The sequence below is a fragment of the Centroberyx affinis genome, unplaced genomic scaffold (genome assembly GCF_046629955.1).
Source record: "Centroberyx affinis isolate AG114_WGS23_722 - 3 ecotype Tasmania unplaced genomic scaffold, CSIRO-AGI_Caff_v1 ptg008373l_1, whole genome shotgun sequence".
Lineage (NCBI taxonomy): Eukaryota > Metazoa > Chordata > Actinopteri > Beryciformes > Berycidae > Centroberyx > Centroberyx affinis.
Genome location: NW_027284159.1, coordinates 21,033 through 45,000, shown reverse-complemented (window position 1 = coordinate 45,000; position 23,968 = coordinate 21,033). Strand labels below are relative to the sequence as shown.

Here is a 23,968-nt window from a genome sequence, read left to right as displayed (position 1 = left end):
ACATTTCCCCCAGTCACTCTGCAATTCATGCTGTATGGAATGAGACTGTTTAACATTTACTTTCATCTGTAAACTACAAACTTTACAATGTCCCACCTAGCTTGAACTGAACTGAATAAAAAGCCATGGATGTGACCAGTAAAGTGTAAAAAAAAAAAAAGCGTAACGTAACACAGAGCTGAGATGAAAACACTCGACTCGGCTCGTTTGGCTTCATGTCTCCTGTGATGGATTCTCTCGCTCTGTGGAAGTTTGTTTTTCACACTGGACAAGAGTGAACGGCAGCACACAGCACTGCTATCATCCTGTAGCCCAGTGAAGAACGGCCTCTTGGGTATGGTTGCTATCATCACTATGACACATTAACATTGTCTTGGGGGCTAAAATCCGGGTTTCAACACCTCCAATACCTTTCCAGATCTTATGTTTTAGCCACTGACAATTCACTTCAGTTTTCAATGCTGTTTAACCCCTGGCACCCTGAGTTTCCCCTTAAACTCCCCCTTAAGTAGCTTCAAAGTTAGAAAAAAACGTTTTTTTCCAGACTACATGACAGTGTCACATACATATCCTGTATCTGCCACTTCATTGACACTATATCAATATCTGATTTAAAGATGATTCTTGATTCTAATGTGTATATAATGTGTGTATAATGTATGTAATGTGTAATAACTCATGTATATAATATGTATGTAACCTGTTACACCAACCACATATTTATTCCAGCATCTTTGCACTCTGCACCATTGCACTATTGTCCGATTGTTGTTTACGTATGTATACCTTTTTATATATATGCATATTTGTACATAGTAGTTAAATGTTTAGGTTTACCTCTGTTCATTTTGTTGTCCTTGTTTTAAACTGTATATTTATTCTGTGTAAGTACATTGAGAGCAACGAAAAACCGGAGTCAAATTCCTTGTATGTGTACATACTTGGCCAATAAAGCTGATTCTGATCTGATTCTGATTCTGATATCATGTTTATATTGAGTGAAATATTCAAACCCAAGAAGCCGTTTTCTATGGCTGCACCACTACATCAAATTCAAAAAACCTAGACATCTTGTGCATCATTTTCCCTGTAATTCAGCCTGACAGATTTGGTATCTTTGGACTAGAATCTAAAATAAAGTTCTGTGGGTTTGAGCAAAGCTTGGCCGTCAAAACGTGTGTTTGAAGAGGTTTTAAGGTCTGGCTGGAAATCGTTGGTGATGGTTTTTGCAGCCGTGCCAGCACCTGGTCTCTGAGGTAGTTCTGCACGGCGGACATCTGCATGACGGAGTGAAGCCTCTCGGCCGTCAGATCCCTGTTCTGGTCCAGGGTCAGGTCGTAACTGTGGAGAGAGGGACACCAGGATTAGTTAGATTTAGTTTAGGGTTACTTACCTGTGGATGGTAAACGATCATACAGTCTGTAACTTATGGATCAAGGATGATTTGGAAAGTCTTTTTTATTTCCAAACACCCACTCCTTAATTCAAATGTATTTTACCTTTCTTTTTTTTGTGTGAAAGAGTGTATCCATATCATTTTCATGCAAATATCAGGGCTAAACCAGTTACTTAAGATAGTCTGTTTAGCTTTTTTTGTTTTCTATAATTTTTTACTTCAGATTCAGATTTATTTTTGCCAGGTACATATGCACAAAGGAGGAATTTTGCTTGGTACGTCGGTGCGGACAAAAACAAAACAATAAAACTATAACAGTAAAGTGGCATCCAGTGCAATATACAGACACAAGCAATAGCCAAATAGTCAATAATCATATATACAAGCAGCGGTATTAGCAGTTGAAAACGAGAATAGCACAGAAAAGAAATATGACTGTATATAAGGCATAAAAATGTACAATGCGATACATTAAATAGATTTATACATCAGTATATACATATCTATGGGACATGTTGCATGGTCATCCCTGGGCCAATGAGTTGAAATCCTTATTTTATTTGAACGATTTGTCATTTATTTTCCAGAACAGGTTACTTTGTGATATTCAGGAGATTAGGAGTAAAATGTTTCTCATGTATAAAGAAAAATGGTCTGTTGATATATGGTATAAACAAATGTGAAGTATAATTTAAACAAAAGACAAAGATCCCTATGTGCACAGTTAGGTTCAGGAACATTACCATCAGCCCTAGAGACCGGCAGGTTTAATGCCACTCCACAGGAGGACAGACTGTGTTTTGAAATTGAGAATGAGGTTCATTTCTTGCTTTACTGTCCTGTCTACGAGGACGTAAGGGATTTACTTTTTAGTAAAATGTCCTCTATTTATGTTGATTTCTTTGGGCTGGATGATTATGAAAAACTTGAGTTGTGCTTCAAGAAGGGAATATTTTTTGTAGCAGATTTTATTTGCCAAGCTTGGGAGAGAAGGCAGAATATTTTGTTTAAGACCGAGCTGTATAATAATCTGTAATTTTGTAATGAAATGAAATGTGTGACCACTGCAACTGTAACTTTGGTGTCTTGTAAACCCATGAGGGTTGGGCACTTTGTGTGCATGACACGAAAATAAAAGAAAATTATCGTGTTAAATCATAAACGTAATAGCCAAGAACATAATAGTCTTTTTTTTACTATTTCTATACTGTTGTTACCATGTGGATACTATGTCCGATATGTGTGTGTGTGTGTGTGTGTGTGTGTGTGTGTGTCTTTGGTGTCATTAAGTAAACACAGACAGGAGTTAGGTACACACTGGAGCTGAATTAGGTTACAAAGGGCTGAATTAACATGAGACCAAAAATCCACAGCCTCACAGCATCCCCAGAACACATGCAGGAAGGAACCAGGACTGTTTGAATTGCAAATATGACAATAACAGGCAGGTTGTGTAACTTCATTTTATATCATATGTAAGGAGTGGCATAAGCTCTATGAAAATGAATAACTGATGGGCAACATTTTCTGATGGACAGTTAAGATTGTCCCACATAGTGTCCCAGGATACAGACCTAAGGCTTGTGTTTCATCTCTGAAGGCCCAATGCTTAATCCATATCTAAAGTTATCATCTGAGGCGTTTTCAACTCATACACACTGGACGGGAAAATAAAATGTAAACTGCATCAGAGCTGAAGGCAAACTGTGAATGCAGCCTGTTAGTAAAAGTTGTGGGAAGTGCAGCTGTGTTAGGATCAGGATTAATAAACAGAGGAGAGATGGAAAAAGTTCATTTTCCATCAACAAGTCCTTTTCACCACAGGAAGAACTGTCACTTCTTCCCTTTATTTTTATATATAGAATAGGCTATATAAGCAGGATAGTCGCATACATATTATCAATGTGTACAATAATAAAAGAATGCCGGGTGTAGGCTACTTGTTGAAAAGTTTTGTAAGTGTTTGTAAGCTTTCTCCTTCTTCACTACTGCTGTACATTTTCATGTCTGGTAGCCTATAACATGCAGAAATGCAGACTGCTTGTTCTTTTTACCCATTAAGACAAAATGATGTCTCTCTTTATCAGCTGCACTAAAGTCACAATACCAAAACCATCCAGTGAAAAGTTTTATTACAAAGTTTTCTTTCATCAACCCAAAATATTTTTGCTATAACTGCAGCTATGACATCAATGAACGCCGGTTTCTTCTGCTACTCCACAGAAATCACAGGTAAAGTCAACATTTAAGAGTATAAAAGTTGTAACTGTATATATAGGCTACTGTAAACTACAGTATAGGAGCTGGATTGGGGGAAAAATGCGTGACTTTAATGGATCCACAACTGGACAGCTGTGGACTCAAACATAATCCTGATCATCTAATCTCTCCGGGTGATAACAGGATAAAGGGATTGTATTGTAAAAAGTCAGACTGTGCCGGTTAAATGAGAATAAATCAACAGTAAGACAGACAGAGAGGAAGCCAGACCTGCTCGTGTGAAACAGCTCGCATGCAGAGATCTCCTCCCGCAGAGCATCTTTGGTTCTCCAGATGTCTCCGTCCAGATACCGGGACAGGCTGGACGGCTGCGGCGCGCCGGACATCACGGAGCAAGACCCGCTTTCAAAAACACAGTGAGAAAGTAACAGGGGAGAGAGAGAGAGAGAGGGAGAGAGAGGGAGAGAGAGGGGGAGAGGGGGAGAGAGCGAGATCCGACCAGCTGGCCGCTCTGATGGCTCCACTTCCGCGTTCACGTGACGTCACTGACACGCTGTAATGCTACTGGCTGGCTGCTAATTGATAGTGAAAATTGATAGGTTGCATTTACTGTATTGGTAAAGTTAATTACTACCACTGCTTTTTACTGCTACTGTTGTAACAATTACTACTGTAAACAGTACTGCAACTACTGCTGTTAAGAGTTATTGTTACTGTTCCAGTACAACTAGCCTACTACTGCAGCTCCTACTACTACTACTACTTCAACTTAAACTGTTACAGAACCACTACTACTACTAGGCTACTACTACTACTACCACTACTACAACAACTACTACTACTACCACTACTACAACAACTACTACTACTACCACTACTACAACTACTACTACTACTACCACCACAACTATAAATGCTAGTACTAATACTACTGCTGGTACTGTACTACTACTGCTGCTGCTACTATTGCTGGTGCTACTATTATTACTAATACTGTTAGTCCAGATATTACTACTGCTACTACTACTAAATCAAACTCATTGTGCTCTAACCAAGTTTTTATCTTATTAAAACTATATTGCAATGAAAAGATATATTGTTTTCTTAAAATATTAAATTGATACTGGACTCTCGATTTGTTCTGACTTGACTTGGTAATCTACATTTAGACTTGGGACTTGACATTAATGACATGGATTTGACTTGATAATCTACATTTAGACTTGAGACTCGACTTGACTTGGGTTCTGGTGACTTGGGACTTGACTCTGACTGAGGTTTCTAAAGTCTTGACTTGAGATCTTGTGTTTGTGTAAATGACTCAGATTGAAAGTGATGAGATTTGTTCCAGCAGACGACTGAATTTAAATTCTGTTTTCTGAATTTGTATGGGATGATTGAATTTATTGAAGTTGAAACTGATTATAGAAATCAAACTCATGACGCTCTTACCAAGTTTTTATCCTATTAAAACCATATTGCATTGAAAAGTCCTAGATATTTTGTTTTCTTTAAGATATTAAATTGATACTGGACTCTTGATTTGTTCTGACTTGACTTGCTGTTCTACATTTAGACTTGAGACTTGACATTAATGACATGGACTTGACTTTCTAATCTACATTTAGACTTGGGACTAGACTTGTGCCTCAAGACGAGACTGACTTGGGACTCGAGCAAAGCTGACTTGGTCACACCTCTGCCAAAACCTCTCCCAGTGTTCATGAAGAGTACTGATATGGAAATAACCGTCACATATTATGGATTGCCTTTTTTCCCAGAAGGCCTTATTTCATTCTTATGTTTTCAGATTCATAATGGTTCTTAAACTAAAGGTGAGGACAGAAGCTACATCTACTGTCTCCCTACACTGTTTGAAAGTTTGAATAAGCCTGGTTTCCCCCGAGGTTAGACCAAAGTGCATATTGAAATTGATCCAGCAATATTCAAAAAACCCACATGACTGCATTCACATAAGTGTTGCTGTTTTGCAAGTAAAACTCTGAAGATAGTTACGTGACATTAGCAGTTATTACATAGAGGGCTTTACTTTCATGACATCAATCATTTGTCATCATTTGATATTTAATTTATTGGATTTATTGGGATTTATGGGCTTAAAAAGTTTAAGATTCCCTGCTGTAAACTGTAAAGTCTTCTGTTGGACTAGTGTTCCTCAATTCAACTTCAAAATAAGAGCACTTACTTCAAAATAAACCTCACCATCGTCACATACTGAGACAAATTTCACTGTCCTAAGTGTGTGGTAATAAAAGAAACAATGAATTTCAGTTTGAATGTGAATGAGAATGAATTTGAAATTGAAGCTTTATGATCATTCATTGATTACAGTATCAGTAATGACATTGATCACCTTGGAAACAATTAATCACAAAAAACTAAAACCTCTTAATAGTAAAAAAGTATTTTAAGACATCACATTTGGATATTTCAAGCTCAACAGGTGCCATTTACAGTACATCAGATTAAAAATACAATTATATGTGTGTTAAAAAATTGGTCTGAATGAACAGTATGGGTTAGGGAAGTTAACAAGGCATCTGATAATATTTTCTCACATTTACATTTAGTTTTACCACATTTGTACTGCATATATGAAAATCTCCCAAACACAAAACAACAACAACAAACAGAACATACAGTCTCTGGCTTTGAAAATCTCTCAGAATGAGACAATTACATGTCCATATGTCACAGTTTAAAATGGTTGGCAAAAAGATCGTTATTTTCAGAGTTGGGAAAGGCTTATTGGTACGTTGAAGACAGCTGGGGGAACTTCCTACTTCTGAATAGGAAAAGTCCATGTGAACGGCCCTCCGACTCCTGATTTCTATTCAGAAACTTGGGACTCTTCTCCGAGTTCATGTAGTTCATGTAGTGACGTCACGTAAACATTAAACAACATGGTGGCATTCATAGTGAATGGTAAGAATAAACAATAATAGTGTTTTAAGCTTTTAAACAGACTTTCAGGTTTCCTGTTTGTGCATGGCATACTTTAAGATCAATTAATACAGTTGGGGACTTGCAAAATTGGAAGGTTAAGTTATTCCCTATGACATTAATATTAAACCTGCACGGCAGCCCTTTAGCCAAATAAACTCAACTTTCTTTCGGGCGTCCATATTGTTCCCACCTAAACCACCTGAACGCTCTGAGGTGGGAAGTAGGAAATTCCAAGTGGGAAGTTTCCCAGTTCCCAGGCATCTTGAAAGTACCATATACAGTATATCACAGTTTACATGGTGAGCAAGAACAAAACAAAAACAATCAGTTACGTTCAGAGACGCAGCAGCAGTAGAGGTTGGAGAAGCAGGTTTATGACCATAAGGCGGTTTGACCCGCTGGGAAAAGTGAAGGAGTAACAACAACTACAGGCAGGAACAAACCTGCTGAGCTCAGCGATCAGCAGACTGGACAGAGCAAGTCTGCAGTGTGAATCTGTCTGTTCATGTGAAGCAGGGCTGGACAAGAGCAGACATGCTGTGTGTGTTCACTTCCCTGCACAAAAAGGTTTTACTCTATAGAGGGCGAAGTAGTGCACCCTCTGGTGGCCATTTTGGAGGACTTCAGCTGCTGAGCATCAGTGGCTGTGAATGACTGATTGTGTTTCTGAGACGTCAACAGAGTTGAATGACATTATTTCTGTGCTGTTTTTGGAAACTGATCATTTCCCCACTGATACATCTGATTGATTTTGTCATATAATAACTAATATTAATTTTAATTGATCATGATTTATATTATTTATCAATATTGGAATTTATATTAATATATGCATTAATAGGCTATATATTGATAGCTTGCTAACTAGCAAATCACAGTATCTGGTCAGCTAACTTGTCTTGTAAACACATCTGATTTATATATCATAGACGTATAGAAGCTAGCGTTAGCAGTGGCTACATGTTAACATGAGTCTGTTGCTTTGCTAATTTAGCCTGCTGGCTAGTTTAGCTAGCTAACTCAAGCTACAGCTCAGAGTGTTTTGGAGTAGAGACTAGGTCTAAAGACAAGACTGTTTACTGTGTCACAGTAACCTACATTTGGAAACAAATCCACCTTATCAGATTCACTTTTACTTGCAGCGTTACTGAACTGGACTACACAAAGACAGAAGACATTTAGGGTCTGCAGTTTACTGATGTCACACTACATGATTTCTGGGTAATGAAGTCCTTCAAACTTTCAAAAATTCAAACAGTCATCTCCCGCTGCCACTTGAGGTTGTCAAAGTGTGAAGTTGCCCTTTAAATAAACTGTCTAAAATCACTGTAATAACACATATGAAAACTATTTTGTTATGTGAACAGTTTGTAATGCTTAATGCTTAACAAGACTCACTCAAGCCTCTGGATGTGAATGATAACCTGCCTGCAACAAAACTATTTGGCTTCCATTAGGGAAGAAATGCACTTTGGTATTACAAAAAAACAAAAAATACATCCACATCAAACAACAAAAAAACTTGTTTAAAAAAGTAATGTGTAATTTTCAACATATTCATGTGTCTAGTTTGGGACAACATGTGTACACTTTACAAGAAAAAAACATAAAAAAACAAAAAAACAAGTCCCAACATTGTCTCTGAAGAAGGCACAGGTTCTGCAGCTTTGGTTCTTCTGATATGTGACTAGTAGAGACTAGTAGAGACTAGTAGAGGTCCGTGGCTCGGTCCGGGCCGAGTTGGTCCTGGACCTCCAGCAGTGTCTGACTAACATGGCGCTGGCCAGGAAGAGAGGGCTGGACATGAGGGAGCACCCGCTGAGGAAGAAGGCCACCGTGTAGTCACCCGTCTGGTCCACTAGCCAACCTGCATGGACAGAGAGAGAGAGGGGGGGGGGCGAGAGAGAGAGAGAGGGAAAGAGAGAGAGAGGGAAGGAGAGAGAGAGAGGGAGAGGGGGAAGGAGAGAGAGAGAGGGGGAAGGAGAGAGAGAGGGGGGAAGGAGAGAGAGAGAAGGAAGGAGAGAGAGAGAGGAGAGAGAGAGAGGGAAGGAGAGAGAGAGAAGGAAGGAGAGAGAGAGGGAGAGAGAGAGGGGGGGAAGGAGAGAGGGAGAGAGAGAGGGGAAAGGAGAGAGAGGGGGAAGGAGAGAGAGAGAAGGAAGGAGAGAGAGGGGAGAGAGAGAAGGAATTAGAGAGGGAGAGAGAGAGAGAGGGAAGGAGAGAGAGAGAGAGGTGAAGAGGAAGAATGAGGGAGAGAAATGGAACAAAAAAGAAGGAAGAGAGAATTCTGTTTGTTTGAATGTTCATATTTGACAGCAGTTTTACCTTTTACAAAATTTCTTGGAGGCTCAGAAATAATGTATTTAGAGTTTGACCAGACTTCTGTTTTTGCCATTCAGGTTTGCCAGCTGGTGAACTTGGGCTCAGAAAAACGGTGATTCTTTGACTCCGCCCACTGAGGTTTAACTCAACCAATGAGATTACTTCTGCCTCTGAGAAATGTTTGCAGAACTAAAACTACAATCTGCTACCAGAGGCCAAGAGGTCACAGCTGTAATTTTGGTGATGCAGCGTTAATGTTGCACTATGTAGTTTTGGGAAGAAAAAACAACTCTCATCACACCTTTTGAAGCAAATCATGTGCTTCTTTGAGTTTTAAATGTAGAAACCACAGCAAACCGCTTTTTTCTAACTTCTAACAGTTTTCCAAGGATCTTCATTTCGTCCTGGAACATTTTATTTATTGATTACTAAAACTATTTAAAAAACTGTTTTGAAATTTCAGAGCTTTAGATTTGCCTAAAACTACATGGTGCCGCTTTAAAGGTCCTACATGTAGCATTTTAACAAGTCATTACCACATTAATTTAGAGAAATTAGTTATAAAGTAATAGAAATCTGGGAGCCGGTATGGAAAATGAATGAATGAATGAATGAATGAATAGAAATCTGCTGGATTGCTTTACGGCACAAAACAGGGCAGCTAAAGCTTTCAGAGTTTCTGGCAGCAGATGGTGGAAGGAGAGAAAGGAAGATGGAGAAATCACTTCCAACATGCTGATCCTCTTCAGGGAGGGGGGGGGGGAGGGGGGGCAGGAGGCAACGGGGCTTATGGGAAATGTAGTCTTAATATTGACAAAATCTAGTGATAACAATACCACTGGTGTGAGATAGAGGCGACCAATCGACTCCACCGTGGTCTCATTTATTTACGCTAATTATAACACGGTGTCACAGGTGATATAGTGATGGTTTGCACAGCTGCTGTACTGAAAACCTGAACGCTCACCTCCTATTGGTGGGCTGACCAGGTAGGGGATGGCGTGCAGGAAGTAGACCACGCCCAGAGCGGAGGTCAGGTAGGCGGAGCCCACCACGTCCGAGGTCACCACGGGGATGAGCGCCACGTACGCCCCGTCGAAGTATCCGTAGAGCACGGAGAACGGGACGAGGAGGGAGAAGGAGCGGAGCAGAGGGATGAACATGCAGCAGAGGCCCTCCATGCCCACCGCCAGCATGTAGCTCGCCGTGCGAAACCGCTTCAGACACCTGGAGGGGGCGGCGGGGGAAAGTCACAGTTACGGGAGAATCTAGTTAGTATTAGTTAGTACTGGGGTTAGTCCTGGGCTAGTGTGGGAGGAAAAACCTTCAGATGGGCCAGATGTCCTCAGGTCCTCACACACATTTCACAATTCTCAAATACTGTATTCCAATAATTCAAACAAGTGCAGTAGAGTTCAATATGAAAAAGGTTTACTGAAAAATCAAAACGAGTCCACGTAAACCTGAGCTGGACCATGGTTCATCTAACTTGATTTCTGTTTATACATCCTTTTATATTCTTTAATACGCCCCACCTTTTGTGGGGCTTAATAACTGAAACCTCCTTCAATAATTCCCCTAACTTTTCTTCATCATAATACATCATTATTTTTGGTAACACTTTATAATAACCATCATTAATAAATGGTAAATTGATAGTTAATTAAACTTTAGTTAATAGTTATTTTACTGTTAACAAACAATGAAATGATCATGTTTACTAATTATTAGTAATGCTATAATTTATGTTATTTTATCATTAGTTTGTGTAATATAAAATCATTTGTTTATAAATTATATATTGTATCATAGCTGATAAGAGACGGTAAAAAGGGTAAAAAGCTATGATACAATATATAATTTATAAACAAATGATTTTATATTACACAAACGAATGATAAAATAACATAAATTATAGCATTACTAATCATTAGTAAACATTATTAATGATCATTTCATTGTTTGTTAACAGTAAAATAACTATTAACTAAAGTTTAATTAACTATCAATTTACCATTTATTAATGATGGTTATTATAAAGTGTTACCTTATTTTTAATTGCTACTTCTGCTTGGTGTCAACGTAACCTCAAATTCTGATAAAAATACAGGTGTTCTCACGATTTCGCACATTCACTAAAAAGCTCTAACCTAGAAATACGTACATAATCAAAAATGGTGTCAATATACTTCTTATTAAAAACACTGACATCATATGCTTGTTAGCTATAATCATCAACATCCCTGTATACTGGATATCATACTAATTAAACATTCATGCAGGCCTACACAGGCCTTCTGGTCAGTCAAAATCTCCCACACTAGCCTGGTTCCAGACAGAAATGATTCAGACTTCCAGACTGAATCGTGCCCCGCCCACTTTTCAGATTATATCGAGCGATTCAGTCTGGTGTTTTTCCTCGTCAACGGCTTTGTTCTCGTTCGGAGAAACGATCGAGCCAATCGGCACCCAATGGGGGCGGGGCTAAAGTTTGAACTGTTCGTGCGACGGCTTTTCATCGGCGTCTCGGCAGAATAGATTCTTGATGCAGTTGGTAAATGGCTGGGTAACCTGGGTGACCCCCCCCCCACACACACACACACACACACAGAAAACAGCAGCAAATCTCAGTCTGAATAATGGAGTAGTAATGGCTATTCACTCTAGTGTTGGGCTTTTATTAACACTTTAGTAAGACTTTATTTGGATAGTCAAATGTTGATCAGATGACTGTCAGATGATAAAAAGTAGATGTTCGACAAAGTGTCACTTGCCTATTTTAGGGCTGAACAATTAATCAAAATTTTATCGAAATCGCAATATGGCCGACTGCAAGTTTCAAATCGCAGGAGGCGCAATATTTGTTAAAGGTGAAATGTGTCAAAATACCATTTTAAATTAAATACTGTGGTGCTGCAGAGATGTCCTGGCCTACACATCATATTCTACAGACTTAAGAAAACATCTTTGTTTGGTACAGATCCCCGCAAAAATCACACCATAATCATTTTAATACGTTTTTCAATGAAAATGAGAATAATGATGTAAAAATGATCATTCCCTCTAATATCGCAAATCATATCGCAATTGCAATATCAGTCAAAATAATCGCAATTAGATATTTTTTCAAAATCGTTCAGCCCTAGTAGGTACTTCTAAGAGAGTAAACCCATGAAAAATATAAGATTGTCCATTTGTCCTAAAGATATGTTAAGTATCTGTGGGTTTCTTGGCCGAACTAGAGATTACACAACAGCACTCACACACACACCTTCCCTCTCCTACTTACTTCCTGTCCGTGATCCATCCGAAGGTGATATTTCCCACAATGCCGCTGACTCCAAAGATGGACATGAGGAAGGCAGCCTGCTGGTGCTCCACCCCCACGCTCAGGGCGTAGGGGACCAGGTAGACGATCGGGACGCTGCAGCCGTACGCCAGGAACAGGAAGGACACCGCCAGCAGCAGGAAGTCGGGCATGAGCAGGAAGCCGAACTCGTCCATGGACCCCAGGCAGGAGCAGCTGGTCCTGGTGTTCACTAAAGGCACTGGGAGAGAGCTCACAGCTTTAGCGTTAGCGTCCGCCGCTAACTGTTTGACATCTGTCGGTTTGGCCTCGATGAGTCTCGAGTCTTCTAGCTTGGCGTCCATGGCGTTCAATAGCTCAGTGTCCATGATGCCGGCTAGCTTGTTGCTGAAGTTCATGCTCTCCACCAGTTTCAAGTCCTCCAGCGTGCCGCCGCCGGCTAGCTTTGGGTCTGAGAGTTTGATCTCCGCTAGCATTTTCTCCGTTAGCTTGTTGTTGCTAATCACGATGCACTCCGCTAACTTCGGCTCAGACAGTTTTGCGTTTGACAGCAGCACCTCCGCTAGGTTCACCTGAGCCAGTTTTCCGTTTTCAAGTTTACAGTTAAGCTTCCCGTCGGCCGCGTGAAGCGCAGAATCCCCTGAGTTCTTGGCGTCCGGCTGCTTCGGCTCCGGCCGGCTGCGGTCCAGAGGCACTTTGTCGACGTCTTTGGCGTCCAGCGGCGCCGCCATGTAACCCCCTTTCTCCAGGTTTCCCACATTGCCCTCCCACTTCCTTAAGAAAGAATAGAAAAGAATCAAAATTAATTGAATTGGCGGAATGTATTTCTCTTGTTTCTGTTGAAAACCAATAAAATTCTGTTTAAAAAAAAAAAAAATTAATTGAATTTGATCTACGAACCAGCCAGACCCCTCAGGTCATCAGGCACTGGTCTCCGGGAGCATATCTATTGCCGCTTTTCCATGGTACCGGCTCAACTCGACTCGACTCTACTCGCCTTTTTTGGTTTTCCATTGGGCAGGTACCAGGTACCAGGTTCCATATTACCTGGTACCTGGTACCTGGTAATATGTACCTGGTTGATTCCAAGTGGTACTACCAAAAGCGAGTAGAGTCGAGTCGAGGCGAGTTGAGCCGGTACCATGTGGTGGAAAAGTGTCATATGTTCCCAGGGTCCTATGTTCCCCAGATTTATATGGCACATAATGGGAACTTGACAAAGGGTCCTATGTTCCCAGGGCCCTAACCCTAACCCTAACTAACCATATTAAGCGAATACAGAGGGAACATCTTTTTCAGGTTCCCATTATGTGCTATATAGAGCTGGGGAACATAGGACCCTGGGAACATAGGAATGACTCCCTGGTCTCCTACACGTCCCTAGAATCAAAACTAAATCAAGTTTTGCCTGACAAATTGCCTGATGACCTGAGATACACACACAACAGTGTCCTCAATTAAAGGCAGGCTTAAGACCTTCCTTTTTTCTCGGGCATTTGGTTAAGGGTATGAGTGTGTGTGTGTGTGTTTGTATACATGTCTAAATGATGCGCTTTGTTACTTTCATTTTTAATGTGCAGCACATTGTATGTGTAGTTTACATCTGTATGAAATGGGCTATATAAATAAAATTTGATTGATTGATTGATTGAATTTGCTAAAAAATAACCCATCCCCTGATTTTCCTTGATGTTTTTTGTTCTGTCTATACAATCAGTGTGGCTTTTCAGTGATAAAACAATTTCCCACTCTGGGATCATTTAAGTACTACGCTAACTCGTACTGTGCTACTGCTACTGCTAGTACTACTGCGTGTAGTACTCTGTTCTCCAGGCTTACAGGTTTTACCTCTCAGCTCCTCTGGGCTCCAGCGGCCTCATCAGAGCCCCACACACACACAGGTTGGAAACGAATCCTCCCAGGATGAGCAGAGCGCCCCTCCAGGAGTAATGCTCTATCAGCAGCTGGACCACAGGGGCCAGGATGAAGGTCCCAATGCCACTACCTGGAGATGAGATGAGATGAGATGAGATGAGATGATCAGAGAGAAGGAGAGAAGAGAAGAGAAGAGAAGAGAAGAGAAAAGAAGAGAAGAGAGAAGAGGAGAGAAGAGAAGAGAAGAGAGGAGAAAAGAAAAGAAGAGAAAAGAACAGAGGAGAGAAGAGAAGAGAGAAGAGAAGAGAAAAGAAGAGAAGAGAGAAGAGTAGAGAAGAGGAGAGAATAGAAGAGAGAAGAGGAGAGAAGAGAAGAGAGAAGAGAAGAGAAAAGAAGAGAAGAGAGAAGAGTAGAGAAGAGGAGAGAAGAGAAGCGAAAAGAAGAGAAGAGAGAAGAGAAAAGAAGAAGAGAAGAGAGAAGAAAAGAGAAGAGAAAAGAATAGAGAAGAGAAAAGAAGCGAAGAGAGAAGAGAAAAGAAGAAGAGAAGCAAAAGAAGAGAAGAGAGAAGAGAAAAGAAGAAGAGAAGAGAGAAGAAAAGAGAAGAGAAAAGAAGAGAGAAGAGAAAAGAAGAGAAGAGAGAAGAGAAAAGAAGAGAAGAGGAGAGAAGAGAGAAGAGAAGAGAAGAGAAAAGAAGAGAAGAGAGAAGAGAAGAAAAGAAGAGAAAAGAACAGAGGAGAGAAGAGAAGAGAAAAGAAGAGAGAAGAGAAAAGAAGAGAAGAGAGAAGAGTAGAGAAGAGGAGAGAAGAGAAGCGAAAAGGAGAAGAGAAAAGAAGAAGAGAAGCGAAAAGAAGAGAAGAGAGAAGAGAAAAGAAGAAGAGAAGAAAAGAGAAGAGAAAAGAAGAGAGAAGAGAAGAGAAAAGAAGAGAAGAGAGAAGAGAAGAGAAGAGAAGAGGAGAGAAGAGAGAAGAGAAGAGAAGAGAAAAGAAGAGAAGAGAGGAGAAAAGAAAAGAAGAGAAAAGAACAGAGGAGAGAAGAGAAGAGAAGAGAAAAGAAGAGAGAAGAGAAAAGAAGAGAAGAGAGAAGAGTAGAGAAGAGGAGAGAAGAGAAGCGAAAAGAAGAGAAGAGAGAAGAGAAAAGAAGAAGAGAAGCGAAAAGAAGAGAAAAGAAGAGAAGAGAGAAGAGAAAAGAAAAGAAGAGAGAAGAGAAGAGAAAAGAAGAGAGAAGAGAAGAGAAAAGAAGAGAGAAGAGAAGAGAAAAGAAGAGAAGAGAGAAGAGAAGAGAAAAGAAGAGAAGAGGAGAGAAGAGAGAAGAGAAGAGAAAAGAAGAGCAAAGAGAAGAGAAGAGAAAAGAAAAGAAGAGAAGAGAACAGAAGAAGAGAAGAGAAGAGGAGAGAAGAGAAGAGAGAAGAGAAGAGAAAAGAAGAGCAAAGAGAAGAGAAGAGAAAAGAAGAGAAGAGAAGATAAGAGAAGAGAACAGAAGAAGAGAAGAGAAGAGAAGAGAAGAGAAGAGAAGAGAAGAGAAGAGAAGAGAAGAGAAGAGAAGAGAGGAGAAAAGAGCAAAGAGAAGAGAAGAGAAAAGAAGAGCAAAGAGAAGAGAAAAGAAGAGAAGAGAAAAGAAGAGAAGGGAAGAGAAGAAGAGAAGAGAACTATAAAGACAGAAGAGGAAAAAGGGAAGATGAGAAGAAAAGACAAAAGTAAGAAATCAGATGAGAACAAAAGTGATAACGGTAGAGGAGGAGAGCAGAAGAGCGCTGAAGAACACCAACATGAGGGAAGAAAAGAAATAAGAAAAATCAGAAGAACAGGTGAAGTGCAGTCGTCTCTACCTGACATGGCGATGCCGTAGGCCAGAGCTTTCCTCTCGCTGAAGTACCTCCCCACCATCGCTATTGCTGGTGTGTAGCTGAGTGCAAAGCCAAGACCTGCAGACGATAGACAAAAAGCTCTTTATCAATACGGACTTCTGTCCCCCGTGATGTGGTTTTTACATAATATCTAACCGCCGAAGCACGATTCCAAAACAGAGGACAGAGGACGGATAAAGATCCCGGAAGGATGCATGGTGACTTGACCAATGATGAGAAACAAATTGAAAGCCCCAAGATTCATTGAGAGAATGATGCATCACTCCTGAGCAGCACTATAGTCTACAGCAGTGATTCTCAACCATTTTCATATCAAGGAACCTTAATTTAGTCCACATTAGAGCCCCGGACCCCCATTTGATGAGATTTTGTCTCTCGGACCCAAATCTGAGAATATTTTTATTGTCAGATATGATTTTGTCCAGAATTCCATGACTATCTGTATTGTAGGTAGAGAGAGAACAGTGAAACTATGATCAAAATAATCATTCTTCTCCATTCTCTAATTGTGTTAACTGAAATAATGGTGAAGTTTAACAATTCATCAGTTTGCTGGGGACCCCCTGGAACCCCCTCAAGGACCCCTGAGGGTCCCCGGGCCCCACGTTGAGAACCACTGGTCTACAGTACAGTACAGAGCCCTTTGTAACAGGTGGGGAAATGAACAGCTGTGCGTCTTAATTGATCGCACCTGACATCAAGCTCACAGCCCGTTTCAACCTGTAAGGAAGTGTTGACTTTCATGAGAAGATCGTTCTCTCCAGGACAACTTGGGAAGAACTTTCTCCACAAGGACACAAGTATCGACTTGGCGTTCTTGGATTTGATAATCAGCTGAAGAGACTTGGGGTTTGGCAATTTAAGGCATTTTGAGTTGCTGAGGATGCAATGTCTTGCTCAAGGACACTGAAGCAGTGTGGATGCGTGCCAACTCGGGGGTTTGAATCCGGGTCGTCCAGTAGAGGGATGGCCTCCCTACTCACTACACCAAACTGTTGTCCTTAATTGAAATCTCAAAGGTGAAGAACAGTCCCTTCAGTTCTTTTAATTCACTCTCTAGTGAATAAAGTCTCTGGTTGGAATTTTCATTCCAACCAGAGACTACACCAGTTGATTTTACTGATTAGCACAACTTTAACCAGAGAGGAGGAACGAATCATCGCCTGGTGTAGGTTTTGGCTGGAATGAAAACCTGCAGACTCTTGGCCCTCCTGGCATATGGCTGCCCAACTGATGTAGAGTAGGCCTGAATGATATGGAGAAAATATGCGATGTGCGATAAGCTTGTTGGATATTGCGATGGCGATATGAAATGCGATACAGCTGGAATAAAATACTGCTGCAGATAACTGTAGCTCAAACATTAGTTCCTATATTATCCCTAATGGCAGCATTGGATTATGAAGTAGTTTGTTATTGTGAGAATTGGAGTTAACAGATGTTTGGGGGATCGCTGTCTGTGAACAGCCTATCCAACATTTACTATTCTGATGCTACGAGCTGCAGCTAATGGAAAATGCTACCACTAATGAACTAGACTAAACACAAACCAAGTAACATAATCAGAGTGGGCCCTGTTGGGCACTCCAGGCTGGTGTAGCGAAGAAGCTTAGGACCCCCTCTGGATCAACTGTAGGTGTCCCCCTAGATGCCTGCATGAGGTAGCGTGTCTAGTGCGGTGAGGCGCCTGTGTACCTGTGAGGATGCCCAGGAAGATGTAGAGGTATTCCAGACTGGGGGCGAAGGAGCTGAGCACCAGGCCGGTGGAGGACAGCAGGCCTCCCAGGACCACTGTGGCTCTGCAGGACAGGCGGTTCCCAATGAGGCTGCCCAGTGGAGCTGGAGACACCAGACACACCGGATTACTTTCATTTCATGGACATAATTCACATAGAGGGAAACACTGAGGTAGAGAGAAGTGTTATGATTAAGATTTTATGTAACAATAATCTTGTCTCATATCAAAAGGCATTAGTCAAAATTAGCCAAACACTTGCAGGTTTACTATTGCTATTGCTTCTATTTCTACCTTAAAACCTTTGCTTTTTAACTACTAACATTTTGAGGGTTGGAGGACGTCTTTTTTGAACTAAAACAAGTTATGAAAGATTTCACATTTCTCAAAATGGGACCTTTTTCATATCAACGACCCCTAATTTACTACACATTAGAGCCACGGACCCCCATTTTGATGAGATTTTGTCTCTCTGACCCAAATCTCAGAATATTTTTATTTTTAGATATGATTTTGTCCAGAATTCCATGACTATCTGTACTATAGAAGACAGATAACAGAGAAACTATGATCAAAACAGTCATTCTTCTACATTCTCTACTTCTAGTAACTGAAATAATGGTGAAGTTTAACAATTCATCAGTTTGCTGGGGACCCCCTGGAACACTCTCAAGTACCCCTGGTGGTCCCTGGACCCCATGTTGAGAACCACTGTTCTAAAAGATGCAACACCCTGGATTGTTTGGGGAAAACCTGGCCAGGGAAACAGTGGCCAATACAGAAGATGTTTTTATGTTGTTGTTTTTTTTTATACTTTATTTTTTCTATTTTATAACACAGTAAACATGAGGTCACTCCGTTACATTGGATGATGTACATAGGAGTTGTTAGTCATAGAATGGTACACTTTCATTCACATTCACTTTTGTGTTTCACAATTGCATTTACTATAGTTTCAGTTGTCAGACTCTTTGTTAGACAGGTATGTATCCCATTTAGTCCAGTACTCTTCTCCCCTTTCTTTCTGTAATCTTAAACTGAATGTCATACGTTCCATACTGTATACTGTTTATAATATCTATCCATCGGTTCAGGGTGGGAGGCTCTTTAAGAAGCCAGCGTCTTGTATTTGCCTTCTTGCTTGCTACCATGAGAATTTTTAGTAAATATTATCCAGTTCCTTGAACTGAAGATATGTTTCCTAAGTAGAGAGAGAGAGAGAGACAAGTGAACTCAATATCAAATCCTAATATACTCTTAGTGGCGGCTTGGACATACGTTTTTATGTTTTAACACTAGTTCTGGTCCGGAGTCCCACCTACCACAGAGCATGGTGGTACAGTCGACCAGACTGTGGATCCAGGCGGTGGTGGAGTAATCTCTCTCAAAGCGCAGCTGGAACTCCACAAAGAAGATGGACACACACCTGGATAGAAAGAGAGAGAAGGAGAGATTGATCAGCAGTTAAAGGAATGACAAAAAGCGACAATTTCATATAAACAAATTTCTGTTTTGCTGACAGCAGATCTTCATAAATGCTTTTCTGCTGACCTCAGCATACTCAGCAGGTGTGTTATGTTGGAGAAGTTATCAACAGGTACATCAGGTGTCAGCTGATATCTAAGAGTTTATCTTCCTGTCTCTCAACAGTACAGTACGTCTGTAGCTCAGGATTTATTACTCAGCATCAGTGCAATAAATATTAAAATAACTTTTTACTATTACCACTCACATTTGGCGCACCAGCCTGATATGTCTGGATTATTAATGTCTTATTAGGTCTCAGCGACCTGTCTGAGTCCATAAAACACAGCTGAGTGTGCCGTATCAGTTTTACAGCCGTCGCTCATTGTCCATATCCGACAGAAACGGAAACCTTGGACTCGAGACGAACACATCAGAGCGCTCTGTACTCTGTAACCCCCGAGTTTCATTATCTATTATGTAACTGCGGCAGAGATTTAACACCGCTTAGTCTCATGGCATGTGACCAGGACACAGCCGACCTTTGTGTAAGTCGAGGCGACGGAACGCTCAACCTGTCCGGACACTCATCACATTCCTGAACTGACATTTACCTTCTTTAAAAAAAAAAAAAAAAAGAGCGTTTGAGACCCATTTTCTCTTTCTATCTCTACCGCTTTTTCCTCTTGCATCTTCAAACGCTAACCTGTTGTTGTCTTTCTCTCTCTCTCTCACACACACACACTTACACACACACAGATGCCCACACACAGAATAAGTGCCAGGAATGTTAATTCTCTTTCTTAAGCGACCCAGAGAGAGCGAGGAACAGTTAAATGCCAGCAGAAACCAGCAGAGGAGTGAAACTGGAACCTGAGTCGCATCAAACATCGGCCCAAAAAACACCGACTGATGTGATTCGTTTTGAAATATCACAAGTTTAACATTAACTTTTTATTGATCCAAGAATGGGATATAGATTAAAAAAAAAACCTAGTAGACAATTTTTTGGCTAGAAAAGAGTTCTCGCTCTGTTGCTATGCAGATTTACAGTCAGATTTTTACAGATTGAGGTTTTGGTGTGAAAGCTTAAGTGACATTTTGGCCAAATGTTGTAGCTTTAAGAGGCAGAGCCAGCTTCTGATGGACGTCAAATTGCTTTATTAAATTCTAGTTGAGTTGCGGAGGAGATTTGCTGTCTGTGCATATTAAACCAGACATGGAAACATTCCAGCAGGATTTCAAAATCTTAGCGAAGCAAAGAGAAAACGGCTGCAGCTCAAACAATTTGCAGCGGCTTAACACTGGGAGCTGAGTGTAAATGCCTTGCCAGGTAATAAGATATTTGGTATAAAGCCGAGTGAAGAACATGTTGCCTTGTTAAGAACAGCTGCATGCGGCACAAAACTACTTATCCAGAAGCTAAAAATCTCTCTGCACAGTTAAAGTCAAGTTCATTACCACTAGAGACAGAAGGATTCAGTCGTACAGCAGAGGACACATTCTCTCTGTTTTATGTGATTTAGCAGAAAATTTAATTCAGTTTTACTGTGCTTACTGTAATATGATAAGCTAAATCAATATGATGAGCAGAATGACTTCTTTTTCTGTATATGAAACACTCACATGCTTCAGAAAAGACTTATTTTATCTGTAAAGCCCGGAAAGAAACGTCAACTTTGTTCCACTGTATGTTTGTCATGCACACGGCTAAACCCAATGAGCCACTAGGATGCCCGAAACCAACCATTCTTAATCAATTGATCAGTCAATAAATCGGTCATTACTGTCAATACTATCCATCCTATCCTGGTGCCTCAGTGGTCTGAGGTGCACACCATGCACCTGAGGCCCTTTTCACATTATCACAGTCCTTTTAAAGTCTCAGTTTGCTAGGTTGTATGGGTTATTACATTGTACTGGCCTGGTTCGTTTCACATTGCCTAATATCAAGTGGACCTATTGGACAGATCAGGGGCGGACTTAGTGATTTGGGGGCCCTAGGCAAAGGCAAGCAAGGGGCCCCCTGAATCCCAACTCTCTCCCATTTTAATCCATCCTTTCTATATATTACCTTCAAGCTATGGCTGATATCAGATACTGATGTAGTGGCAAGCAGAATGAGCTTAAAGTCAAGTGGCAAAATCACACTAGATAGCCCACTATAGCCTGAGTGATTTGGGGGGGGGGGTCACTTATTGTAACAAAGAGAGGAGTGTACATTTCTTTTATATTGATTAAAAATAAGTTTACATTAGTTCTATTCTTGTCTTCTGTGGGGCCCTCTGGCTGCCGGGGCCCAAGGCAGACCGCCCCTGGGACAGATATTTCCAATATATTTTCTTTTTGTTGTAATTTGGCTAAAAACTACCCAAACAAACCACCTTGACACAACAAAACATTGTGCACCTGTCGTCATTTCCTGTCTTTGAGTCAAACTATCAGAATTGTTCTCACAACAGAAATAATCCGCTCCACGGTCCAAATGGAAGAGGACCGAGGAACTTTTGCTTTTCACAGCTGTCAAAATAATCTGAATTTTGCAGAAACTTTGTAAAAATCCACACTAATCAATTGTAGGTGTGAAAGCGACCTGAGACATCTTGGGTTTGAATCTTTCTTGCATGCCATCCCTCCCTCTCTCTCTCCCAGTCTCTCCTGACTCTCTCTACCGCCAAAAATCAGGGCGTCCTGGTGGCTCAGTGGTCTAGAACACATCATTGTATTCTCTATGAGAAAGAAGGATGGCCATCTCTTACCACTCGAAGAGAACAACACTGACTTTTGTTTATTTACAAAGCCTTACGTGGCAAGCTACCATTGTATTTGTCTTTGCTTTTAAGTTTCAGTGCTACAGGATATCAGACACGTTCGCAGGCTTACATTAGATTGGACATTCCACGTATGAACACAGAGTCAGGAAAGACCGCTTTCACCTTTTACGCTCCTAATAGATGGAACAGGCTTCAGGACTCACTCAAATTGGACCGACTTGTCTCCATAGAGACGTTTAGGGTGCTGCTGGATGATGCATTATATAGGGATGACTCTTGTTTCTCTTAGTTTTCTTTCTTTTTTTTTATGTTTGTGGATTGTCTGGAAATAACTTGTCGTGAATTTTGTTTGTTTTGTTTTCTTGTTGTTGTGTACACAGATCTCTCTTGAAAATGAGCTCTCGATCTCGATGGGACTTACCTGTTTAAATAATAAAGGAATTGAATTGAATTGAATTGAATTGAATTGAATTGAATTGAACTGAATTGAATTGAATTGAATTGAATTGAATTGAATTGAATTGAATTGAATTGAATTGAATTGAATAAAAAGGCAAACGCACCGTCCTGGTTTCAAATACAACCCAGGACCTTTGTCACATCCCCCTCTCTCTCTCTTTCCCAGTCTTTCCTGTCTCTCTCTACTTTGTACTGTCTAATAAGGGCAAAAATGGCACAAAAAAAAAGAAAAATCTCCACTATGACTAGACCAGTGCTTCTCAACCTTTTTGGTTTTGTGAACCTTTAAAACGAAGCAATGCCCACTCACAACCCACGTTGCAGTTCAACTATGATTTTTTCTTTTCAGGTTGTTTCATTTGATCAATTATCAGATGAGGCATAGGTGCATAAATCTATGGAGTATTTCACAAAAAAAATATGCAGTATTTCACAAAAAAGCAAAAATTAGAGACATATCACAAAAAAATAGACATGATAATAAACCGGTATAGTAGATCTCATAAATTTAATAAATCATCTCACGACCCCCCAAAATGATCTTGCGACCCCCTGGAGGGTCCCGACCCCCAGGTTAAGAACCACCGGACTAGATCGATGTTTCACAGTGTTGACAACTCCGGCCATTAGGGGGCGTGGTCTCATTCTAACGTGACGAGTTAACCCTCAAACTCCTTAGCAACGGAAAACAATGACAAGACAAGGTGTTGAGGTGGGAACAGACTGTAATATGAGAACAACCGCATTGTTTTGTGTGTGTGTGTGTGTGTGTGTGTGTGTGTGTGTGTGTGTATTCCCTGTTGTAACCCGAGCCAATAATACACCATCTCATCCAGTCAACAACACCTGCCTTTATAAACCGCCCCTCTCTCTTTCTCACATCTCATTTTCATGTCTAACACACACACACACACACACACACTCTCACACACACACACACACACACACACACACACACACACACACACACACACACACACACCTGGTGACGGCGCGGGTGCAGATAGTGGCGAGGAAGCAGCCGGCGACGATCATCCAGCCCCAGCCGCCGTCCGGTGGGACCGCGCCCCCCGCCCCCCCTCTGCCTCCCCTCAGCTTCCGCTCCATGGTAACCGTCATCACAGCAGCCAATCACAGGCCGGATCGGCATCAGTGGCCCCCCCCTCCCCCCTCTGATTACAGAAGAACCTGAGGCCGGAGATCTCTTCCCGTCTGTTTCCTCCTCTGCTCTTTCACCTCCTTCCCTCTCAATTTTACATCGGCTGGGCTCCTTCTGTTAAAGGCGCATGATGAATAAATCTGATTTCTTCCTCTCCGCTCACTCCTTCTCCTTCTTTCTCCTCCGCGGCCTCTGGGAAAAGACAGAAAACACAACGGAAATACATTTAAAGGAGAACACTGGTGTCATTTAGAGTTAAAGCTTGTTTACTTGTCTACGTCTAGTTTACATTTCCCCCAGTCATTCTGATTCGATTTTTTAAAATGCACTTGTTTTTCTTTGTTTTTAAAATACAAACTTCATGGTGAACCTAGCTTGAAGCTTGAAGTGTTAAATCAACCATAAAACCCTAAACCCTGTTGCTTCTTG

At 40.9% G+C, this 23,968-nt stretch overlaps 1 protein-coding gene across 1 annotated transcript; it reads right to left on the bottom strand.

Annotated features, from left to right (window-relative positions):
* Nucleotides 1-6,026: 6,026 nt before the first annotated feature.
* Nucleotides 6,027-23,487, bottom strand: LOC139640115 (monocarboxylate transporter 12-B-like). Its single transcript, XM_071514283.1, has 8 exons — nt 23,363-23,487; nt 19,006-19,109; nt 17,644-17,787; nt 15,910-16,005; nt 14,058-14,214; nt 12,192-12,983; nt 9,870-10,129; nt 6,027-8,450 (listed from the first exon to the last, which is right to left on the bottom strand). Exons 1-8 carry the CDS (start codon nt 23,485-23,487, stop codon nt 8,281-8,283), a joined length of 1,848 nt encoding a protein of 615 aa, XP_071370384.1. The 3' UTR covers nt 6,027-8,280.
* Nucleotides 23,488-23,968: the final 481 nt, after the last annotated feature.

What these genes read in the sequence shown, in the direction of transcription:
- LOC139640115 (XM_071514283.1), bottom strand. Translation starts at nt 23,487, where the DNA reads ATGGAGCGGAAGCTGAGGGGAGGCAGAGGGGGGGCGGGGGGCGCGGTC. An exon ending in CTGTACCACCATGCTCTGTG is followed by an intron (nt 17,788 to 19,005) that starts GTAGGTGGGACT and finishes TGGTGTCTCCAG; the next exon opens with CTCCACTGGGCAGCCTCATT. An exon ending in CTACGGCATCGCCATGTCAG is followed by an intron (nt 14,215 to 15,909) that starts GTAGAGACGACT and finishes TCTCATCTCCAG; the next exon opens with GTAGTGGCATTGGGACCTTC.